At 42.4% G+C, this 25,479-nt stretch overlaps 1 protein-coding gene across 1 annotated transcript in view; it reads right to left on the bottom strand.

Annotated features, from left to right (window-relative positions):
* Positions 1 to 3,652: 3,652 nt before the first annotated feature.
* bace1 (beta-secretase 1) overlaps positions 3,653 to 25,479 on the bottom strand; it is a 121,317-nt gene continuing 99,490 nt past the window's right edge. Inside the window, exons 7-9 of the mRNA XM_060846837.1 lie at positions 22,526 to 22,675; positions 15,427 to 15,598; positions 3,653 to 8,404 (exon numbers count right to left, since the gene is read on the bottom strand). Coding sequence (XP_060702820.1) covers positions 8,163 to 8,404; positions 15,427 to 15,598; positions 22,526 to 22,675 — 564 coding nt within the window. The 3' untranslated portion in view covers positions 3,653 to 8,162. The remainder of the gene's footprint in view (positions 8,405 to 15,426; positions 15,599 to 22,525; positions 22,676 to 25,479) is intronic.

Below are 25,479 nucleotides of genomic sequence, written 5' to 3'. Positions count from 1 at the left end.
CATAAACACAGGATGGTCACCAATAAACTGGGTACTTAGGGGAATCCTATTTATCCAGAGAATGGAACTCACTACCACAGGAATGTGGTATATCAGGTGAATGACATGGATGTATTTCAGGGAAGTTAGAATACCATGAAGGAAAAAGAACAGGAAGATAATGACAAAAAGGTTACTTGAAAAATAATGAGGACCATTAGTGGGCGGCACGGTGGCACAGTGGTTAGCACTGCTGCCTCACAGCGCCTGAGACCCGGGTTCAATTCCCGACTCAGGCGACTGACTGTGTGGAGTTTGCACGTTCTCCCCGTGTCTGCGTGGGTTTCCTCCGGGTGCTCCGGTTTCCTCCCACTGTCCAAAGATGTGCGGGTCAGGTGAATTGGCGATGCTAAATTGCCCGTAGTGTTAGGTAAGGGGTAAATGTAGGGGTATGGGTGGGTTGCGCTTCGGCGGGTCGGTGTGGACTTGTTGGGCCGAAGGGCCTGTTTCCACACTGTAAGTCTAATCAGTCTAAAAAAAAAACCTTGTGTATTACAAACATGGACTCATTAGGTCAAACATCCTGATCTTTTGCTGTCAGTACCACACAGTATTGATTAAAATGAAGTTTAATGCATGCATTAGAATTGGAATCTTATAACAGCAGACCACTTGATCCATTAAGCCAATGCTAACTCTCTAAAAATCCCTATTTTATACTTTGTTAAAATCAAATATCAAATATTTATCCACATCTCATATAAAAGCTATTACACATCCTTCTCCCACCAGTATTTCTTAGCAGGGAATTGCATATCTCAATAGCCCTTTAAAATTATTCCAATTTCCACATTTTCTGACGATCTCAAATAAAAAGTTATTTTCCATAAATGATTTTATCACCAAGTTGAAGAAAGAAGGATGTTTCACATTCTGCTACAAATGGCCAAGATACGCCACTCAAGAAGAAAGTCAAAAGTTGCCAATTTGTTGTTGCTCCTCGGAATGATATGAAACATAACTGGATTGTGACTGCACTATTGCTGTGGCTCAGTCCATCACTGCACCATTGTTTAGTGCCTGAAAGTTCATCTTGATATTTTGTTATTTCAGCTCTGTAACTTCTAACCATAGAGAGAGCAGAAGTGTTTATTTCCCAAATTATAGGCCACCAGCCAGGTGACGCAGCTGTTGGCAAATTAGACTGAGAACATCTATTCTTGATTAAACTGCTGTCATTTCAATGCTTAAATGTAGAGTTGACCCCTGGCTGTTCTTTCAAATTGAAGTATTCTGTCCACAAATGCTCACCGCTACGTGCATCGTATGAACACAGCTTCTTGCAGAGACACTGATAATAGGATTAAAGCCTTGCAAAGTGGATTGCAGTTTAATAATAATTTCTCTGAGGAGCACCTTTGATAGTAAGTTGTGTCCTGAGTGTGATGTCAAAGCATACAAAGCAAGATGCTACCATGATTAATACCTGGAGAGAAAACAGAGTCACAGGATCCAAAACATTAACTCTGCTTTCTCTGCAAAGATGCTGCCAAACCTGTTGAGTTTCTCCATCAATGTCTGCTTTCATTTCAGATTTCCGGCATCTGCAGTTCTTTGTTCTGTTTTATGATCAATCCCTGGTCTATTCAGAGTTTGCTAATTTCAGCTGCAGTGTGTTTCAATGTCTTTTCAGTCTTGACTACATTTCCAGTAACATTTACTGTGCATTTTGAACAGTAGGTCGTGAGCGTTATATTTGACCGTGATGACCCAGTGGTAAGCTGGCCTGTCAAAGACTCTGTGCAGGACAGTATTTTCATGCGTTAATACGGGTTAATTCTCCCCAACATGTGCCTTTATTGCAATTTATTTTAAGCATCGTTTCCCTACAGTCTATATATTTATCTGACAGTAATGATTCTCATAATACAAGTGAGTGAGATTGCCAAATTACTCAGCCGTGTACTGTATTTTCCTCTTCAGAATTGGATTTTGACTTTTCTGAAATCACTTTAACAAAATGGGCACATGTACCTTATTAGTATTCACAAGGAGTTCTGAATTCATGTACCTGAATTTACAGAGTCTGGCACTAATCGGCACCATCCATGCAACAATATTCTTGTAATGATATATCACTGTGCATCAACATTTACAGATACCCCCATGAATATCAGAGTTGGAATTAACTAATCTTGCAAATGTTGTTATTTTGTTCATCTTGACTGGAAGATCAGGAACTTTGCAAAATGACAATAAGGTCAAGAATATAAATTGGACACAATTCAATCATTTCACACTATCAATCAATATTGGATCATGAGAAAATCATGTCATTAAAGATTACAAGCAAAATAACTGTAGCCATGGTCTTGGCACAGTGTTCTATACTAATTGCAATAACTGTGTAGAGGAGGACTTCAAATTCATATTCTTTATATCGGAGCTGATGTCAAACTGTGACACAGATATAATTAGGGCATAATTTTAAGATAGATTGTCTGTAAATTCTGATCAATTCCATTGGGGAAAATAGCTCAACAGAAGGAGGGCAAAATTCCATTGAAAAATAATTCGTACTCATAGTCCATTCGTAGGTTTAATTATTCCTCAAGTGTGCACCTACGTTTTGGTTAACTAGGTTAGTAATCAGTAAGTAAAAAATGAGGTCTGCAGATGCTGGAGATCACAGCTGCAAATGTGTTGCTGGTCAAAGCACAGCAGGTTAGGCAGCATCTCAGGAATAGAGAATTCGACGTTTCGAGCATAAGCAGACCAGTGTTTACAATCTCCCTCAGGTCAACATCAGAGATTTTAGAGCTTGGTGAACCTAAATTTCCAGAATAAAACAGAATCATAAATCCATCTGGGACATCTGATGGGTGGAGCAGACTTGTTGCTATTTTAAAAAAATGATACTGCTGATCTCCTGTAGAATTGCTCACATATTATCTGGATTCACTGTCATCTCCTGTGATGTTTAGCAGCTATTTGGAAGCACTAGCTTTCGGAGCGCTACTCCTTCAGTGTGAACGCTACAGCCACCTGATAAAGGAGCAGCGCTCCAAAAGCTAGTGCTTCCAAATAAATCTGTTGGACTATAACCTGGTGTTGTGCAATTTTTAACTTGGTACACACCAGTTCAAAACTGGCACCTCCAAATCACAGCTAAAACTGGGCATTGTTTAACCTGGACTGGCTCCATTAATTGCAATATTGTTTACTGGAGGAGCAATGCAAATAAGGACATTCTGAAGATCACAGAGGCCCATTGCTGTGGGGGTTACTAGAGGTTGATAGTTGTCTATCATTGGACTGCCTTCTTCCTTCAAAGAATGGCCTGCTATAAGAGGCAATAAAAACTCACTGGAAATGTCTGGTTTTATCTTTCATTTTGAATATTTCATTTTAAATAATTTGGACACTTTGAGGTGTGATATCTACATTGTGACAGATGCAGACTAGGAGAACAAACGTTCTCTTAATGGATATTTGTCCCTACAGTATTGAATTTTTTAATTCATTCATGGGGTGAGGGCACCACTGGGTAGATCAGCATTTATTGCCCATCCCAGAGGGCAGTTAAGTGCTGTGGGTCTGGAATCAGATGTTACCCAGACCAGGTAAGGATGGTGTTTCCTTCCCTGAAGTACATTAGTAAACCTGATGGACTTTCCCAACAATCGACTCATGATCATCATTAGACTCTCAGTTTGAGATATTTATTGAATTCAAAGTCCACAACCAGCTGTGGGGGATTCAAACCCAGGTCCCCAGAACACTCCCTGGGTTTCTGGATTAATAGTCCAATGATAATTGGGGTGGCACGATTGTTCAGTGGTTAGCACTGCTACCTCACAGCATTAGGGTCCCAGGTTCGATTCCAGCCTCGGGTGACTGTCTGTGTGGAGTTTGCACATTCTCCCCATATCTGCGTGGGTTTCCTCCGGGTGCTCCGGTTTCCTCCCACAGTCTAAAGATGTGCAGGTCAGGTGAATTGGCCATGTTAAATTGCCCATAGTGTTAAGTGCATTAACCAGAGGGAAATGGGTCTGGGTGGGTTACTCTTCAGAGAATCGGTGTGGGCTTGTTGGGCCGAAGGGCCTGTTTCCATCCTGGAAGGGATCTAATCTTAAAAAAAATACCACTAGGCCATTGCCTCCCCTCAGAAAAAAAGCTAATTTCTTCGGCTAACTGCCAGAAATGTTGTCAGTGACAGTTGTATGTTGTCTGCCTAAAAGGAATTGATTTGCTTTTCCCAAACGTCTCGCGGAGCAATGTTACTGCGTCCAGCACCCAGTCCCTCCTAATGTGATCCTGTTATTTTCTTCCTCTGTCCCTGCTTTGTCACCATTCAATTACTCTCTTTATGTCTCCCTCTCCCATTGTGACTTTGATTCCTTTCCATCAAAGCTGCGTCCGGGTACATCCTCTCACAGTCTCTTTGTTTTGCTGCCAAAGTGACTGTACCTCAAACGTTCTCTGACTCTTGCTGGAAGCTGAATCAATTTCTCCCTTTACCAACCCCATAGTTTCCCCACCCTTTCTCACTGTCCTTCACTTCTCGAATTCTGGCTTTTCTCTCAGTCAGATTTATCTCCTTTCACTATTTCCTTCCCTCCCCCTAACATGATACTGCTCAGACTGTCTGTGCTGCCCTCAGCCAGGTTTATGCCAGTAGCATAAGAACATAAGGAAATAACAAATTGCTGAAAAAAATACATATTTTATCAATTTTTTTCTATCTTGCACTCATCCAAGTATAACAACTAAAAGGAAAAACAACACTTATATTGTATGAGAGGATAATTCATGAATTGACAAGTGGACCCTGATTGGTACAGGTATTGCCAGAGAATGGACTATCAACAATTACAACAGTTAACTATCAGGCTTTGTTTAAATTTTAAACCAGGCAGGTTGACTCTGATTGGGAGACAGTGAGGACTGCAGATGCTGGAGATCAGTGTCGAGAGTGTGTTGCTGGGAAAGCGCAGCGGGCCAGGCAGCATCTGTGGAGCAGGAGAATTTATGTTTCGGGCATAAGCCCTGATTGTGATGATTGGCTATTAACTGTCAAGGTTTATTTAAATTTGATTCAGGCAGATTGACCGTGATTGGTCAAGGCATTGCCCTGACAATTGAACAAGAAAATGGCTGTCACTTACTTCGTTGAGTTGAAAAGGGAGAAGTTTGTGCACAAGATTTTTTTTTGTCTGCAAAGACCAGAATTTCAAAAGACAGAATCGACGTTTCGGACATTCCTGATGAAGGATTTATGCCCAAAACGCCAATTCTGCTGCTCCTCAGATGCTGCTTGACATGCTGTGCTTTCCCAGCAACACACTCTTGATTCTGATTGGTCAGGATATTGCCCTGGGAAATGAACAAGAGAATGGCTGTTAAATTTTTTTGTTAAATTTAACCAGGCAGTGTGTATGTACAAATTCTTTCTGTGAGCACACTACAGAGCTTCCAGTATGCTCCAGTGCCCACATTGTGAGTTTGACTGATAATTATAAATTAATTTACCTCTGTGTACTGAAAGTTCTGGTCTTTGCAGCCAAAAAAAAATCTTGTGCACAAACTTCTCTTTTTTCATCTCAACAAAGTAAGTGACAGCCATTTTCTGGTTCAATTGTCAGGGCAATGCCTTGACCAATTGCACTCAATTTGCCTGAATCAAATTTAAACAAACCTTGACAGTTAATAGTCAATCATCACAAACTGATGCATTCTTTGTGGCAACACTGGTACCAATCAGAGTCCACTTGCTAACCAATCAACACTCTCCTTTCAGACAATATAAATGTACTTTTCCCTTTCAGGTGGCATTTCTTGTGAATTATCTTGACGAGGGATCAACACCATGTCTTTTGTTTTTAGCAATACACAAGTTCTATCCTACCAAGTGACTAAATTAAGAAATAGGAGGAAGAATAGACCATTCAGCCTTTTGAGTTCCTACTGTGAATCAATAAGATTGTGGCTGATCATCAGCACCATTTTTTCCCACTAGCGTTTGGCTAGATGTTTTTCAAAAGTTGAAACCTATGAAATTCAGTAAGAAACATACTCAACAGCTGAATCTCCACAGCCCTCTGGGGGTGGGAATTCCTAAGATTTCAGCACCACTACCTATGGGTGAAGAAATTCTCCCTCTTTCTAATTTCGACATGTTTTGCCCAAATTCTGAGACCGAGTCTCTGAGTTGTAAACCCCTCAGACAGGGCAGGGATCCTTCCTGCATCTACCTTGTGTCCCTTGACCACACCCCAGAAGAGTAACAACTACTATCTAGTTTCCTTCAGGTTGTGATTCACAAAATACCTTATTGTAGACCACCTGGCATTATAATATCACAGTCTTAATGTCTCAACTAGCTTTACCCAAGAATTACCTCAGTTGCTTGCTTTGAATGTCTTTTGTCAATAACTGCATATAACATTCATGAACATTTATGCTGAAATATCCAGATATGAATACCTGGGGGAAACCATGTGAACAGTGGGGCAACTTTGCAGAAGCATGATAGAGATACTATTAAAATTTGAATCTATCACAGTTTTGAATAGGTGAGACTTGGACAAAAAGTGTGGCCCTCTTTAATTCTGTCACCCACCAGCTGTTTGATATGGTTATGTATGATGAAAGGATTTGACAAACTGACAGGCGAGTGTTGCCTAATCAGGTTAGGTGTTAGTGAATTAATGTCTCTCTCTGGTGAGACAGCAGCCATATTGACCTCTGGGACTATGGCAAATTTACTTTCATGTACTAAAGATTAACCAATAGCCTGGTGACAGGATATGTCAGTCACGTAAAAGGGAAAATATTACTAGTTTTAGAGATCGGGACAAAGGAACAAAGTGCAGGAATTGGCTCGTTGCCCCTTTGAGCCTCGTACAGACAAAGGTTTGTTTTGGTTGTCCGGTTCTAAGTTGAAGTGCTGCTATTAAATCACCATCAAATTCACAAGTGTGACCACAGCGGGGCTATCTCAGGAACAGCTCTATAAGGCAATTGGGTTGTAGTTGTCATGTAACATTGGCTGAGATTCCTCTCAGTGGCATTTTGATCAAGCTATTGAATAAATGACACACGTACAAACATACAAGCCAGGAATTCCCAAGTTCAGTCTCCAGTCTGTGTGCTGAGCGACCTGATTTCATTCTGAATAGCAGTGGATAACAGTATACTTGGCTACAATGGTCTCAGCTCCCAATATTGATCATTATCCATGCCCTCTGTGGAAAAGTGCCTCATGTGTAAATGGCTGCATCATCTACATGGAGATCCATGGACCCACTGATGTATATTATTTGGGTTGCATTTGATAAATTACCATTTAAGACAAGTACTGAGTGTGGCCAGTACCCATTAAAAAGTAATTGCAAACGAATTCATGATCTTCAGGAGGGAAAGAAAACAAAAATGTATTGTTTAGTCATTGCAATGTCACTATAGTTCAATGTTGCCCAATAAATGTAATGCAACTCACTGTAATGCATATATTTCTGGACATTTACACATAAATGTAAACACTACACATTATAAATGATATCTGTAAGGTAGTGTTGATGCGCTGGTAGTGTAAAACTGTATTGCACTCAATTTATAGGAGTGAATGGCCATTTTTGGGCTGCACAGGCTAGAGATCAATAAAAATCAAGCAGACATCATGAACAACCATTTCCACAGCTCACATATTTCCCATTGGTCCAGTAGAAGATACCAATTAGGGTGATTATGATCCAAGGTGATGAATCTGTCAAATAAAAAATATTTCTCTGTGGCTAATATTTACAGTTTCCTTTTGGAAATACTCGATGGACTTCTTTCAGTAAGTTGACATCTCTTACGGGGAGGAGTTTGTGTACCTTGTTGAGTTACTCAATTCTCGAACATCACTATCTCTAGGCTGTTAGTCTGCCCAGTGGATATTCCGTCACAGTTCAAGGAAATGATCTGACCAAAAGATAATACAATATGGAAGGGCCTGTACACTGGGGGATGGGGAGGAAGTAACTTTGTCTACACTACAATAGTTGTGAACCTCAAACCAGCCATCACTCTCGCTCTCGGTTCTTGAACACCTGCTGTTCTATCCATCACTGTTAGCTGCTTCTTAGTTTAAAAAGGAGGGGGAGAGTATTCTTCCATTTTGAATAGTTTCTCTTCATTCACTTCAGCAGCGATATGTCGTCTGCAAAGTCATCGTGATCACGTCGAAGGCAACGGAAACAGCGCCACTGAAAGACCATGAGGCACAGAGGCAGCATGAAGAGAGCGCAGATGGCTGCCATCACGTAGGCAATTGTCATCAGTGTAGACTCATCCGTCTGGGGAATGTTGTAGCCACAGTCCTCCATGTTTGTGCTAAAGAAGGGACCCTCCACCATGGCTGACCGAAACTCATCGTGCACTGAAAGCAAAGGAGACAACATTAGTCCCTGAGACCAGGCAGCAGGGGTGTCAATGGGAAACCTGTACGATTTGCTGGTTATTCTAATCTCTACCACTCTCCTTTGTCCTGGTATCAGAAACTTCACTTCAATGAAAAGCAGATATGCTTGCCTGAGATCTTCGTTTGCTATTTCTAAAGAGAGGATTCCAGCTGATCCAACCCAACCCAAATATCAATGTTGGAATTCCGTTGCAAGGAGTATTTAAATGGAATCTGGGTGCAGCATGTTGCAAAAGCCATATTCTTCTCATACAATAGAGTTCCCATCCCCGGTATCAGCCTAGTGAATTTCTGCTGCACTCCCTCAAAGTTAAGTAAAGCCTTACCTAAATTGGGAAACCAAATCTTCACACAATATTCCAGGTGTAGTCCCACAAGATGTCGTATAACTGCAGTGAGACATCCCAACTTCTGAATTCTAACCCTCTTGGAATGGTCTTTCAATCTTCTTTCTGTTCACAGTCCTTGATTAAATAAACCCACAGCGAATTTAAGCGAATACAGTTCATGCTCTGGCAGTAGGATTTGTTGTAGAATTTCTTTTCACAAGATTAGAAATTAGAAATGGAGAACTAAGATGATTTTCCTTTGAGTAGTCAGTGCTCCTGAAGCCTTTTGAATGAACTGTACTTAGATTTTAGCTACAAAAGCTGCATCATATGATGAGTCAAATTTAAATGCATAGCCAGCCTTGCCCAGTTGCTGAGTTGGTGAAGGGAGCATGGAGCTGTGACCATTACCACAAACCTTCCAAATCTCAGATCACTGACCTCCGATATGTTGCAGCGAATGCATTATAATTGAACATTTATTTGATCATACGAAACAGAAGCAGAAATATACCATTAGGTTCTCTGAGTCTGGTTCACCATTCAATAAGATCATGTTTGATCTGTCAATGTTTTGAATTTCTTTTTCCCCATCCACCCTTGATAATTCTTGATTCTCCTGCCTAACAACAAGCTATCGACTTCTGTCTTCAAAAATATCCAATGAATCCACGCTCGCTTTCTTCAAAGTTGCACAACACTCAGAGAGTAAACAATTCTCCTCATATCCGTCCTGAAGGGGTGGACCCCTAATTTTTAAACTAATTCTGAACTGAGCACCGAGCGGAAACATTGATTCCACATCCATCTTGTCAAGACGTTTCAGGTTCTTATAATCTTTAATCAAGTTGTCCCTTACTCTTTGAAACTCCTGTCCAGCCCATCCTCATAAAACAACCCACTCATTCCAGGCATCAATCTAGTACATCTCCTTCAAACCACCTCCAATGTGTTTACATCTTTCCTTAAACGAGGAAACCAAATCTGTACACGGTATTCAAAAGATGGTCTCACCAATTCTCCATACAACTGAGAATAATGTAGAGTCATAGAGTCACACAGCACAGAAACAGACCTTTCCATCCAACCAGTCCACGCTGAACATAATCCCAAATTAAACTAGTTCCAGCTGCATGCTCCTAGCCCATATTCCTCCAAACCTTTCCTATTCATATACTTATCTAAATGTCTTTCAAAAGTTGTCAGTGTGCCCACATCCACCACTTCCTCAGGCAGTTTATTCCACACACAACCACACTCTGTGAAAAAAAAATTGTCCCCATGTCTTTTTTAAATCTCTCTCTTCTCACGTTAAAAATGTGCCACTTAGTCTTGAAATCCAGAATTCTGGGGAAAAGACAACTATCATTAACCATATCTATACCCTTCATTATTTTATCAACTTCTGTAAGGTCAGCTCTCAACCTCCTATGTGAAAAAGACCCAGTCTATCCAGCCTTTCTTTACACCTCTAACCTTCCGTACCAGCAATGTCCTGGTAAGTCTCTAGTGAACCCATAACAGCTTAATAATAATGTGATACAAATGCCAAAGAATTGTGACCATGAACCCCTCGAGCCCTCTGCTCCACAACACTACCCAAGGCCCCTATTATTAATTGTATAAATCTTATCCTTGTTTTTTGTAGCAAAATGGAATACCTCCAGATTGAACTCCATCTGCCATTTTTTTGCCTATTTACTGATTTGACAAAGATCCCTTTATAATCTTAGAGAACCTTCTTCATTATCTACTTTGCCACTGATTACATCTTTTTTGTTTTCAGTTCCTCTCACAATAAAAGAGAACATCCAATTAGGCTTCACCGTGATGTGCTGTACCTGCATACCCACACATGCAAGTTCCTCAGCATCTCGGAATTCAGAAATAATAATTTTCCCAGCCAAAATGAACAACTTCCCATTTTCCCACATTGCACTCCATCTGATTCCCCATCAGCAGCTTCCTTATGTCTTATTCACAACATACTTTCCCACCTATCTTGCTGTCGTCTGCAAATTTAGCTACTGGGCCTTAGCTCCCTCATTTAAGTCATTGACGTAAATTGTAAGAAGTTGAAGCCTGAGCATAGACACTTACAAGACTCCACTCATTACATCCTGCCCAACAGATGAAGGCCCATTCATGCATACTTCCTGTTTTCTTTCAGACAGCCAATCCCCATCTATGCTACTATGTTACCCACTGCACACTGAGTTTATATTCACTTGATCAAACGCCCTTTCGAAATCCAAATACAGTCCATTTAAAAGGCTTCAGGATCATTGACTGTTCAAAGGAAAATCATCTTGGTTCTCCATTTCTAATTGCAATCTTGTGAAAAGAAAGTCTACACCAAAAGTACTGTCAGAGCATGAACTGAACCAGCTCAAACTCGCTGCGGGTTTGTTTAATCAAGCGATGTGAACTGAAAGAGAATTGCAAGATATTTTCAAGAGGATTGGAATTCAGATGTTGGGATGTCTTACTGCAGTTATACAAGACCTGTGAGACTGCGCCTGGAATACTGTGTGAAGTTTTGGTTCCCCAATCTAGTGCCAGAGGTTGTTTCTTTACTCAGAGAGTAGTTGGGGCATGGAACAGTAATAGACTTGCCAACTTTAACCATTTAAATGGTCATTGGATAAACATATGGATGAAAATCGAATAGTGTGGGATAGATGGGCTTCAGACTGGTTCCACAGGTTGGCACCGACATTGAGGGCCAAAGGGCCTGTAGTGCGCTATAATGTTCTACGTTCTAAGTGAGGATTTATTAGGCTGATACGAGGGATGGCAGTACTGCAATATGAGGCGAGATTAGCTCAACTGGGTCTGAACTCATCAGAGTTTAGAAGAATGAGAGGGGTTTGGATTGAAATGTGAAATATTCTAACAGGTGGAGACACGTTGGATGCAGGGTGGATGTCTCCCCTGGGTGGAGAATCAAGAACTGGGGGATAAAGTATCAGGGAATCAGGTAGGCTCTTTGGGATTGAAATGAGGAAACATTGCTTCAGTCAGAGGGGGGTCAACCTTCAGAATTCACTTCCATGGGAAGCCTGGAGATACCAGCTCACTGAGTATATTAAAGAAATGAGATTGATGCATTTTTAGCTATTAAAGGTAACTGTGGAGAGAAAGTGGGAATATGGCATTGAGACAAAGCATCAGCTATGGTTCTATTGAATGATAGAGCAGGTTTGAATGGCTGAAAGGCCTATTCCAGCACCTAGTTTGTACGCTTTCATATCTTGGATGTATTAAGTGGAGACAGTGAGCAAAGGAGAGTGGAGATATGTTTGGATCAGCACAGCTAGAGTGTGCACGTTATCAGAAATGATGGCAGGGAGAGGCCAGTCAGTCAGAAACACACTACATTCACAATGTGGAGCTACACTGTGCACCCAGCCTTTCTTTTACAAAGCTCTGTCCACCCAACTACCTTCTTTCACTGAGGAGAATGATGGACACAAAGACTGAGGAATATTTTGTGGAAGTTCCTCAAATGTTGCCCTTGGGTTTGCTTTCATCCTCCCCACATGACACTCAAGAGAAATGAAATGGTGAGGGAGAATAGGGAGGGGGAGGGGCAGTTTGTTAGAGAGAAGGTAAAAGGCACAGGATGGAGGACAAGCAGAGAGAGGAGTGAGACAGAGGGTAGGCTGGGGGGGGGCGGTAATTGAGCAACAGAAAAGTAGAGAGAGAAGGATAGGCAGCAGGAGGATGGAAAGTGAGGAGGGGTGCAGAGAGAGAGGAGAAAAAAAATACTAAAAGCAGGAAGTGCTGGAGAAATTCAATGGATCTGGTAATACCTGTGGAGAGAGAAAAACAGAGTTAACATTTTGAGTCTAATATGACTCTTCTTGAGCTCTGTTTTTATTCGAGCAATGTGCAGTCTTTTCTGCAGGACTGGCTACATGGAAAACATGTGATTTTCTTACTGTAACCCAGTTGGTACTTAATCCAAGTTTACCACCCCAAACAGAACCAAGTGCTCTTTTTTGTAAGCAATTATTATTATTAATCCTCTTGCCTTGCCTCCATGTCTCCAATTAACCGTGCCATCATAGTTCTCTGAGGCCTACAAACCCTGGGGAACATTCACTGAGCCCCCTTCCTTCCTTTCTGCGATGAAGAGAAAATCTGCAATGATCTGTGCTACAACTTGAGTCAAACCATAAATCCAGATATTTTAACACCAAGGTTGCTTTTAAATGATTTACTTATTCAGTAGCTGAATATGTGAGGTAAAATTAACATTAATATTGCATTCTACAATTGTATCTACAGAACATTACAGTGAAATAAAACTCTTTATATTAAGGCGCGCTTGCATCTAGAGTGGGTGGATGTAAGGAGAGATTTATAATCTGATTAAAAACCACATGCGATGATGTAGGTGCTAAAACTGTTTAACAACTTGCACTTGGAAACTTACTTTAAATCACTTATCAAATAAAGAAGAAGACTGAATTAGTACAGCAAGTATAAAATCTGATTATATAAATCTGATTTATACAAAGTTCTTGGGGCCACAAAACTATTTTGCTTTTGTCATCTTTCTTTATTGAAATTTAAATCTTCATGTTCTTCTTGTTCCTTTACAATTTTGCTTTTCTGGACTTGCAAATGAGATTTTTTTGTATCAATTTACCTTCTCTTTTCTGTGCTTATCAGGATAAAAGCCGATAGCATTGGGCATATGATCCTAGGTCAGTATCTTGTCATTCCAGGTCCAGGTTTTATTGCAGAGTGAAGCTTCTCTTGTCTTAATAACATGCATCAGTCCAGAGTTCAATTGGAGGACCACTGTGTGACAATTTACCATCTCCCACATCGCTACTTGATTGCCTTTCCCTGTGAATTTACCAGTTTGTGGTGAATTAGAGCCAATTTGGTGTGGTTCTGTTGCTAGGGCTCAGTACCTAGTACTGAAAATGTGTTGCTGGAAAAGCACAGCAGGTCAGGCAACATCCAAGGAACAGGAAATTCGACGTTTCGGAAGGGCTTATGCCCGAAACGTCAAATTTCCTGTTCCTTGGATGCTGCCTGACCTGCTGCGCTTTTCCAGCAACACATTTTCAGCTCTGATCTCCAGCATCTGCAGACCTCACTTTCTCCTCAGTACCTAGTACAAAGGTTAAGCTTACCTAAATGCGATCTACTATACTTTAATGAAAAGATTAGATTAGATTCCCTACAGTATGGAAACAGGTCCTTCAGCCCAACAAGTCCATACTGACCCTCTGATGAGTAACCCACCCAGACGCTATATTTACTGCTGACTGATGCATCTAACACTGTGGGCAATTTAGCACGGCCAATTCACCTGACCTGCATAATTCTGGATTGTGGGAGGAAACCGGGGCACCCGGAGCAAACCCACGCAGGCACGAGGAGAATGTGCAAACTCCACACAGATGTGGGCGGCACGGTGGCACAGTGGTTAGCACTGCTGCCTCACAGCGCCTGTAGACCCGGGTTCAATTCCCGACTCAGGCGACTGACTGTGTGGAGTTTGCACGTTCTCCCCGTGTCTGCGTGGGTTTCCTCCAGGTGCTCCGGTTTCCTCCCACAGTCCAAAGATGTGCGGGTCAGGTGAATTGGCCAAGCTAAATTGCCTGTAGTGTTAGGTTAGGGGTAGGGGTAGGGGTATGGGTGGGTTGCGCTTCGGCGGGTCGGTGTGGACTTGTTGGGCCGAAGGGCCTGTTTCCACACTGTAAGTCTAATCTAATCTAATAGTCGCCTGAGGCGGGAATCAAACCTGGGTCCCTGGCACTGTGAGGCAGCAGTGCTAACCACTGTGCCACCGTGCCGCCCATAAGGGGCTATCAGAGGTGCAATCTTTCAGAACAGCAGTGCAGTGGTGGGACACAGGTTATTTTTTTCTTGACTGACCCTTACCTCAACAGTACCTGCTGGGGAAACAAAACTCTGACTGCATCTGTGGAGAGAGAAAACCAGCTCAGGGACCTGATACAGTAACTCTATTGCTCTGTCCACAGATGCTGTTGAGTTTTTCTTATCCCAACACGTACTGTTGAGATAAGGGTCAGCCAAGAAAACAAAAACCTGTGTCCCATCGCTGCACTGCTGTTCTGAAAGACTGAATCTCTGCCAGACCAGCTGAGCATTTCCAACACCTTTTGACCCTATTTCAGATTTCCAGTGTCCACATTAATGTTCTTTCAGTGTTCTCTAATCTTCGTTTAGCTGAAGCAGGGAGGTTTTGAAACAGGGAGGCCAGAGTGTGGTGGCAGGGGTGGGGAATCCTGACACGGTGTGGGGTGGAGGGGGGGGGGACTGCATCTTCCCATAAATATGGAACAGGAGCAGAGAGGGATCTTTGGTCCATTCTCCTGTCATTCTGGACAGCAACGGTGAAAGGATGACAGCATTCAGTGATTTACACTCGTGATTTAAGATGGTGTCTGGATTGGAATCGCAAGAATTAAAGGGAGAAGGGCTGTAAAAGGAGGGTTCTGTTGAGTGTCACCTTTGCATTTCTTTTTATTCACTAAAAGGATGTGGGCATCACCGCTGGGCCCACATTTATTGCCCACCCTAGTTGCCCTGGCGAAGGTGGGTGGTAAGCAGACTTCTTCAACCAAAAGTGCTTAAACAGATATTTTGACACACTCCACTCACCGTGACAAGTGCTAACTGCAAATCCAATGCGTTTGCGAGCACGGTCAAAGACAACATAAAACCCCTCCATGATGACGGCGCCCATCACGGTTCCTGTGGTAGACTGGGAGATGGCAAACTTATAGCAGTCATCCTGAGAAGTGGCCACATCCTCCACTGGACGCAGATATTGCTGTGAATAAAAGGAACGGAGCTTCGGAAGTCAGTCACACACTTGTGACCAGGCTGTGATTGCCCAGACCTAGAACCCTCACAGCCTACGTTGGGAATGGAGAGAGAAGCATAAGGCAGTGACAGAAGAAGGCTATTCAGTCTGTCCTGTTGATGCTAGCTCTCTGCTAGAGCATCTCTGCTAGTTTCACTCTCTGATCCTTCCTTCTTCGACTGTAATTTTATTTTCTCTTCAGGCGTTTACACAGTTATTAACCTCAATAAGGGAAACTAGTCAATCAGAAGGTCAGTGGTGTGGCTGTGCAGTTATACAGCATGGAAACTGACCCTGAAGTCCAACCAGTCCACGTCAGCCAAGTTCCCAAAATAAACTAGCTCCACATGCCTGCACTAGGTCCGTACCCTTCCAAACCTTTCCTCTTCATGAACCTATCCAAAAGTCTTTTAAATGTTGTAACCCACATCCACTACTTTCTCTGGCAGTTTATTCCACTCACTGTGCTAAAATGTTCTCCTTGTGTTCTTTTTAGATCTTTCTCCTCTCACCTTAATGTTTGCTGTCACTGGGATAAAGGTTCATAGTTTCAGTGTTTATATTTTTAATTAATATTATTTTGTTCATTGCATTTATACTCATCTAACTGTCATGTTAAGATTTGATGTGTGGCACATTAACCTGGGCCTCTGGATTACTGGTCTCATAGCAATACAACGGGCTACTGTGCCCCTAACTCCATGATGAGAATATGACAATTGACCTTGGTGTACTTGACTGAGGAAGCCAGATTCATCTCAGCAAACTCTACAGTCCTTCAAGATATCAGCACTCTTCCAATTCTGGAATCCCTGATTTCAATCGCTCCACCATTGGTGGTGACCGTACTTTCAATTGTCTCAATCCTAAGCTCTGGAACACCTGACATCTTTTTGCCTCTTCGTCTTGTTTTCCTCTATTTAAGATGTACAACTCAGCAAGCTTACTGTCACCTGACATAATATCTCCCTATATAGCTGGTGTCGTTTTGTTTTATAATGAGCACGGGAACATTTTATTTTGTTAAAAGATGCGGCATAAATATAAGCTGTTGTGTTTGCTTAATAACCTGCCAAAATTCATTGTCTCAATTTGTCATCCTTGGCAAGCAAGGAAACATTGAGCTCGAGATATCACTGAGTTCCTAGCAGCAGTGAAATCTCCTTTCTGAGTCAGCGAAGGGACGTCCATATGGGAGGAATGCTGAAATAATCCTCACCCTTCATTCTGCCTTTTTCCCTGTTCTCTCCATGATCCACTCATAAATCTCATTACTGGCTGAAGTATGAAAGGCAAAAGATAAGCAAGAGGAGTAGACAGAAGGCTGGGTTAATAATTCCAGCACTAACAAAGAGCTAGTGAACCAAAACTCTATTTCACTCTCTGCCAAAATAGCCTCTTGAGACTTTCCAGCATTCTCTATTTTAACTCTAGATTTACAGACCCCTTAATTTTTTTATTCTTGCTATATTCATGGTTCATCTGGACTATAAGAACTAGAAACAGTAGTAGGGCATTCAGTCCCTCTAGGCTACTGTAGCATTCAATGGCTATTCTGAATGCAGCTTCAACTCCACACTCTTGCCTTTTCTGTTTCCCAATCACTTAATTAACAAGCCAGCTTTGTCTACCTTCGAAATATTCAATTACCCTCCTCAACTGCTGTCTGGAGAAGAGAGTTCTGAAGACTCATGACTCTCTGAGGCAAAAGAATCCTCTTCAAATGTGTTTTAAGCGAGTGACCCCTGATTTTTATTCTGTGCTCTCCTCTTCTACTCTCTCTCAGAATGGGAAAATATACTTTCAGCATCTGCTCAAGACGACATCCCATTTTTGAATAAACTCCAGTAGCCTATCCATCTCTACCTCCTAAGATTTCTACCTCCTACCCCACCCCCTCTCCATTTTTACAGGGCAGTGAGGAGAGAAGCGAGGGTGGCCGGGAGGGGCATGTTTTCCCACTGAAAAAGGGATTTACCTCGGGAGTCGGGCCTCCACTTTTACAGAGCGGTGAGGAGAGAGGGCGGAGAGAAGCGAGGGCGGCCGAGAAGGGAGAGCGCAAGAACCGTTTCTAAAGGAGCAGTAGAGGGAGAGGCCACAACGAGGTGCAGATGGCTGCCAGGTATATATTTGGGCAGCGGCTGAATCCTGAGATACTACCTGCCCGCCCTCCCCCTCTCACCAAAAAAAGGACTCTCATGTGTTGCTAAGGTAAGGCGCTTCAATTGATATTTCTTGCATATCATGTTATTGATTAAAAGTTTACTGTTAGTTGGTTACATGAATAAGACCATAGAGAAGTACTAAAAATTATTTAACTCATAAATTTGTATAAATTAATTAAAGAAGCAGAGATGGCTGGGCAGGTGATGTGCCGTAGCTGTATGATGTGGGAGCTGGCTGATCCCATTGTGAATGGCAGTGACCACATCTGCAGCAAGTGTTGGTTGCTGGAAGAACTCCGGATCAGGATTGATGATCTGGAATCTGAGCTTCAAACACTGCGGCACATCCAGGAGGGGGAGAGTTACCTGGACACTTTGTTTCAGGAGGCAGTCGCACCTGGGAGATTAAGTAATTCAAACTCAGTTAGTGATCAGGAATAACAGAGTTTGACTGTAAGTGAGGCAGATAGGGGGACTCTGAGTTTAGGAATGGAGGAGCCTCAGCCCTCGACCTTTTCCAACAGATATGAGATTCTTGCTCCCTTTGTGGATGAGGAAAAGGGCTGTGGACAGGATGAGCCAGCTGACCATGGTACCATGGTGCAGGGGGCCACTCAAGAGGGGGGAGCAAAAAGACGAGTAGTTATAGGGGATTCTACAATTAGAGGGACAGATAGTATCCTTTGCGAGTGAGATCGGGAGTCTCGCATGGTGTGTTGCCTGCCCGGTGCCAGGGTGCAGGACATCTCTGTCTGGCTTCGAAGGATATTGGAGCGGGAGGGGGAGGATCCAGTTGTTGTGGTCCACGTTGGCACTAACAACATAGGCAAGGCTAGGGTGGAGGACCTGTCTGGAGATTATCAAGGACTAGGAAGGAATTGAAGAACAGGTCGTCGAGGGTCATAATCTCTGGATTACTGCCCGAGCCACGTGCCAATTGGCATAGGGATAACAAAATTAGGGAAGTAAACACGTGGCTAAGGGATTGGTGTGGGAAAGGGGGATTCTATTTCATGGGGCATTGGCATCAGTTTTGGAACTGGAGGGATCTGTACCGATGGGATGGTCTCCACCTGAAGCGATCTGGAACCAGTGTTCTGGCGAAAAGGATAAATAGGGTGGCCAGTAGGACTTTAAACTTGTGAGTCGGGGTAAGGTAAAAGGAAAGTGACAGGGAGTATGGAGTCAAGTAGAAAGATACGCAGCAAGTTAGCATGTGTGCAGGGTTAAAGTTCAAGTCACACTAGGAGTGAAGCAAAAAGGAAGGATAACTTAGGACATATTACCAGAGATGTTGGAAACCATGAGGATAAGAAAATTAGCTTTAAGGCGCTTTACCTGAATGCTCATGATATTCATAACAAAGTAGATGAATTAACGCACAAATCATCGTAAATGATTATGATGTGGTAGGCATCACAGAGACGAGATTACAGGGGGGGTCAGGACTGGCAGTTAAACATCCAAGGATTTACAATTTACCAAAAAGACAGGGAGGTGAGCAGAGGAGGCGGGATTGCCTTGTTAGTTAAGAATAAAATTAAATCTATGACACTGAATGACATAAGGTCAGAGGATGTGGAGTCTGTGTGGGTGAAGTTGAGGAATCACAAAGGCTAAAAAACACCATAATGGGAGTTATGTACAGACCTCCCAGCAGTGGCCAGGACCAGGGGCGCAAGATGTACCAGGAAATAGATAGGGCATGTCAGAAAGGCAAGGTCATGGTGATCATGGGGGACTTCAATATGCGGGTGGACTGGGTGAATAATATTGCCGGTGGAATCAAAGAAAGGGAATTCATGGAATGCTTACAGGATAAAGGACGGCTTTTTGGAACAGCTTGTGATGGAGCCCACAAGGGAGCAGGCTATTCTGGACTTCATGCTATGTAATAAATTATATCTTTATAAAAGATCTTAAAGTAAGGGAACACAGGAGGCAGCGATCATAATATGGTAGAGTTCAGTCTGCAGTTTGAAAGAGAGAAGGCAAAGTCGGATGTAATGGTGTTACAGTTAAATAAAGGTAATTACAGGGACATGAGAGAGGGACTGACGAAAATTGACTGGAAGCAGAGCCTAGTGGGGAAGACAGTAGAGCAACAAAGGCAGGAGTTTCTGGGTGTAATTGAGGACACAGGACAAAGGCTCATCCCAAAGAAAAGAAAGATTATCCGGGGAGGGAGAAGCGATTAGAAAGCCATGGCTGACAAAGGAAGTCAGGAAATGTATCAAAGAAAAAGAGAGAGCCTATAAAGTGGCCAAGAGCACTGGGAAATCAGACAATTGGGAAGATTACAAAAACAAACAGAGGATAACAAAGAAAGAAATAAGGAGAGGATCAAATATGAAGGTAGACTAGCCAGTAATATGAGGAATGATAGTAGAAGTTTCTTTCAATACATAAGAAACAAGTGAGAGGCCACAATCTAAAGATGTGCAGGTCAGGTGAATTGACCGTGCTAAATTGCCCAATGTTAGGTGCGTTAGTCAGGTGTAAATATAGGGCAATGGGTTTGGGTGGGTTTCTCTTCGGAGGGGCAGTGTGGACTTGTTGGGCTGAAGGGCCTGTTTCCACACTGGAGAGAATCTAATTTAATCTAAAAGTAGACATTGGACCACTCCAAATTGATGCAGGAAGGCTAGTGCTGGGAGATAAGGAAATGGCTGAAGAACTTAATAAATACTTTGTGTCAATCTTCACAATCGAAGACATGAGTGATATCCCAACAATTAAGGAGAGTCAAAGGGCAGAGTTGAGTATGGTAGCTATTACAAAAAAGAAAGTGCTAGAAAAGCTAAAAGGTTTAAAAATTGATAAATCTCTTGGCCCTGATGGGCTACACCCTAGAGTTCTGAGAGAGGTGGCTGAGGGAATAGTAGAGGTACTGACTATGATCTTTCAAAAATCACTGGAGTCAGGGAAAGTCCCAGATGATTGGAAAATCACTGTTGTAACCCCCTTGTTCAAGAAAGGATCAAGACAAAAGATGGAAAATTATACACCTTGGTTGTTGGTAAAATTCTAGAATCCATTGTTAAGGATGAGATTCCTAAATTCTTGGAAGTGCAGGATCGGATTACAAGTCAGCATGGATTTAGTCAGGGGAAGTCGTGCCTAACAAACCTGTTAGAATTCTTTGAAGAGTTAACAAATAGGTTAGCCCAGGGAAACCCAGTGGATATTATCTATCTCGACTTCCAAAAGGCCTTTGATAAGGTGCCTCACGGGAGGCTGCTGAGTAAGGTGAGGACCCATAGTGTTCGAGGTGAGCTACTGGCATGGATTCAGGATTGGCTGTCTGACAGAAGGCAGAGAGTTGGAATAAAAGGTTCTTTTTCAGAATGGCAGCTAGTGACAAGTGGTGTCCCTCAGGGTTCTGTGTTGGGGCCACAGTTGTTCACTTTATAAATCAATGATCTAGTATCAAATATCAAGTTCAACGAAGATATGAAGTTAGGTGGGCAGGCAGGTAGTATTGAGGAGGTGGGGAGCCTACGGAAAGATTTAGACAGTTTAGGAGAGTGGTCTAGGAAATGGCTGATGAAATTCAATGTGAGCAAATATGAGGTCGTGCACTTTGGAAAAAAAGAATACAAGCATGGACTATTTTCTAAAAGGTGAAAAAATCCATAAAGCCAAAGTACAAAGGTATCTGGGAGTGATAGTCCAGGATTCTCTAAGGTTAACTTGCAAGTTGAGTCCGTGATTAAGAAAGTGAATGTAATGTTGTCATTTATCTCAGGAGGGTTGGAATATAAAAGCAGCGATGTGCTTCTGAGACTTTTAAGGCTCTAATTAGGCCCCATTTAGAATACTATGTCCAATTTTGGGCCCGGCACCTCAGAAAGGACAAACTGGCATCGGAGCGTGTCCAGCGGAGATTCACACGGACGATCCCTGGAATGGTAGGCCTAGCATACGATGAATGGCTGAGGATCCTGGAATTGTATTCATTACAGTTTAAAAGGTTGAGGGGAGATCTAATAGAAACTTACAAGATAATGCATGGCTTAGAAAGGGTGGACGCTGGGAAGTTGTTTCTGTTAGGCAAGAGACTAGGTCCCGTGGGCGTAGTCTTAGAATTAGAGGGGGGTCAATTTAGGACGGAAATGAGGAGATATGTCTTCAGTCAGAGAATAGTGGGCCTGTGGGATTCACTGCCACAGAGTGCAGTGGAGGCCAGGACATTAAATGTCTTCAAGGCAGAGATCGATAAATTCTTGATCTTGCAAGGAACTATGGGGAGAATGTGGATAAGTGGCACTGAAATGCCCATCAGCCATAATTAAATGGCAGAGTGGACTCGATGGGCCAAATGGCCTTACTTCCACTCCTATGTCTTATGGTCTTATAACCCTCCCCAGCCATTTGTGGCTACATGAGAGGATTTTAGGTTGTCAGTTTTAATAAATTTGTTTATTTGGCCCAAACATAGAGTTCACAACCAAAATTCTCACACAGATGATTTGACCTAAGTGAATAAATTATCTAAGATAACAGTAAGTTTAGAGTACAGAACTTGAGTATTGTGTCTTGCACTCATCAGGACAATTCACAAGAATAGCAATTTAAGGGAAACACCATTGGTATTCTTGAAAAGTGCCTGATGAGTGTAAGACGAAAGACTTCGACAAAATGTGTCATTTTTCAGCAGCATTAGAGAAAAATTAAGTCCATTGAATGTTAGAATTGAGAGAGGTAAACCCAGCTTGCATGCACTTACTTGTGGTAGGATCGTGATTTGGAAAGATTGATTAGTGGCCTCCCCCATGAGGTAGAGTGATATTGTTGGGAAGATGTGCCAGGGCGTGGTGCCAATCTGCCAGCAAACCAGCTGCTCACCCAACCAAAAACCATCCGGGAATTTCTCTGTCTGTCAAAAGAGGAAAAAAAAGTTAAAAACCATGAAGGTAACAATGAGGATCATGAATATTTCATTGTCCCAGGTGCCCTCAATAAAGAGCAGATGTTGTACATATTTCAAAATAGTGTTATTTATCATTTAAACATGCATTTATGTGTTAAGTTATTAAGGCACATGGGAGTCTGACCATGGTCAATTCTCAAGAGCTAGACAATGAAGAACGCCATTTGGCTCAAGATATCTATAAAGTACTTATAATCGTGCCCCAACTGTAGAGTATCTCTGCTTCCATGCTCAGGAGAGACACTTGCAGATATTCATGGCTCTGTGCTTTTTATTCATTCACAGTATGAGGACATTTCTATCTAGGCCAGTATTTATTGCCCATCCCTAATTACCCAGAAAGCAGTTAAGAGTCAACTGCATCACTGTGGGTCTGGAGTCATATGTTGGCCACATCAGGTAAGGAAACCAGATTTCTATTGAATTCAAATTCCAACATCTGCCATGGCAGAATTTGAACCCAGGTCCCTAGAACATCATTGAGACTGGTAGTTCAGTCATAGTACCATTAGGTCATAACCTTTGAGTATTAAGAGGAACTTCCTTAATCAGCCTCACATTAATATATACTTCTTTTGTCTTTTATTACAAGCACTGTCCCATATGTCACTTATTTTTGTTTGTTTACAGGATGTGGCTGTCGCTGGCTGGGCCAGCATTTATTATCCATCCCCAACTGTCCTTGAGAAGATGGTAGTGAGCTGCCATCTTGACATTCTGCAATCCATGAAGGGAGATAAGGGAGTGTCTGAGTGCTGTTGGAAAGGGAGTTCCAAGATATTTATCCAATGACAGTAAAGTGACAGCAATATTGTTCCAACTCTGGTTGGTGTGTGACTTGAGGGGGACCGGTACAGTTCCATGCATCTGCCAACCTAATCCTTCCAGGTGGAAGAGGTCACCGCTTTGGAAGGCATGTTTGGAGGAGCCTTTGTGAGTTTCTCCTCCTGAAACAGTTCCTGTGAAGTCACTTTCTGGATGCTTCCATCAAGACTGAAAACCCAGGTTCCGTAAATGTCAGTTATTTGATGTTTGAGACCAGTATTCCTCAGGGAGGAAACTAAGACCCCGGGGTCTCTCATTTAAGACACAGATGGGGAAGAAATCCTTCCTTCAGAGAGACTTTAATGCTTGGAATGCTCTTCTCTATTAACAATGTCATCGAACATAAGCTTCTCCTCCCTATTGGCATTATGAGTCTATGTACAGCACATGGACAGCAGCAGTTCAAAAAAGCAGCTCACCAACACCTTCTCAAGGGCTACTATAGACAGCCAGCAACACCCACAACCCATGAATGAATTTTTTTACATTCCAGAATTGCACAGCCTTCTGAGAGAAAATAATTCTCCTCATCCCTGTCCTGAAAGTGTAATCCTCCTCACTTCATAACTGTCACCCCACCCCACATTGTTCTGGACTGACCCACGACAGGAAACACCCTTCCCAGGTCCACCTTGTCAAGACCTTTGAGAATATTACACACTTCATTGATGGTCTTCAGCTGATTCTCAGTAGCTATGCTGGTGAGGTCAAACTTGGGCAGTGTTTTTGCTTGACCTCCTTCATCATCTACTGGTTTGATGAATACTGCCCCAAAACCATTGCGCATTTTGAGAAGAGGTCTGCTCATATTTATGCAGCCCTTCTAACATCACCTTTAGCTAATTTACTAACATTCATGGATTCTGCACAAAGCCCATTATTGTTCTTACAAAATGAGGAATTTTACCCTGGGGTACTGCTCATTCACTGACCTAGTTTAGTCCACATGGGAGGACCTTGTGATTAGGCTGGCACTTCTAGTTCAGAATCAGCTACAAGATTTTTTTTCCCAGGGTTGGGGAATTGGGGACTAGAGGGCATCAGTATAAAGGTAAGAGAGGAAACAATAAAAGGGAACCTGAGGGGCAACATTTTTACACAGAGGGTGGTGCGCATATGGAATGAGCTGTCAGCAGAAGTGGTTGAGGTGCGTACATTAACAATATTTAAAAGGCATTTGGACAAATACATGGTTGGGAAAGGTTTAGAAGAATATGGGCCACGTGCAGGGAAACGGAGTTAGCGTTGATGGACACTTTGGCCGGCGTTGACCACTTAGGGCCAAAGGACCTGTCTCCATGCTGTAGAACTCTATGACTCTAAGTTTGGCCTCTTTCTTGTTCCCTGATTTCAGGATGGTTTCGTTCACTTGCTCAGAAGTTACTTTTTAGTTTCCAACAATAGAATCAACCTTAAACTGTAAAGATGAACCAAAGCCTGAAAGGAAGGAGAGTTCTCGGTACACCGAGATATTCCCTGATGTCATGAGCTGATTTTCTGACAGCTAAACAGACAATCCATCAAAAATATTTGTCAGAATGAGAGTCTGTGACTTTGGGATTCATCACTGTACTCAAGATGGTACTTCAAAAAATAATTCCTAACGGTCTCAAATTCTGCCCAATAATAGAATTTGCTGCACAGTTTCCCATTGCAGGAAATTATTTGATCTGCAGCTAATGAAAGCAACAAAAAACTTACATTTTTACAGCATTTTGAGAATCACCACATGTCAAAATCAACTTGAGAGAAGTCACAGAATTCCTATATTGTGGAAGCAGGCCATTCAGTCCATCAACTCCACAACGACCTTCCAAATCCTGGAGGGAATCCCACCCAAATCCTGTCCCCTTTCCTATCCCTGCATTTCCCGTAGCGAATCCACCCAGCCTGCACACCGCAGGGCAATCTAGCATGACCAATCC

Source organism: Hemiscyllium ocellatum, chromosome 29 (assembly GCF_020745735.1).
Source record: "Hemiscyllium ocellatum isolate sHemOce1 chromosome 29, sHemOce1.pat.X.cur, whole genome shotgun sequence".
In the NCBI taxonomy this organism is placed as follows: Eukaryota; Metazoa; Chordata; class Chondrichthyes; order Orectolobiformes; family Hemiscylliidae; genus Hemiscyllium; species Hemiscyllium ocellatum.
The sequence above is the reverse complement of the archived record's forward strand: the minus strand, read 5'-3'. Positions and strand labels throughout refer to the sequence as shown.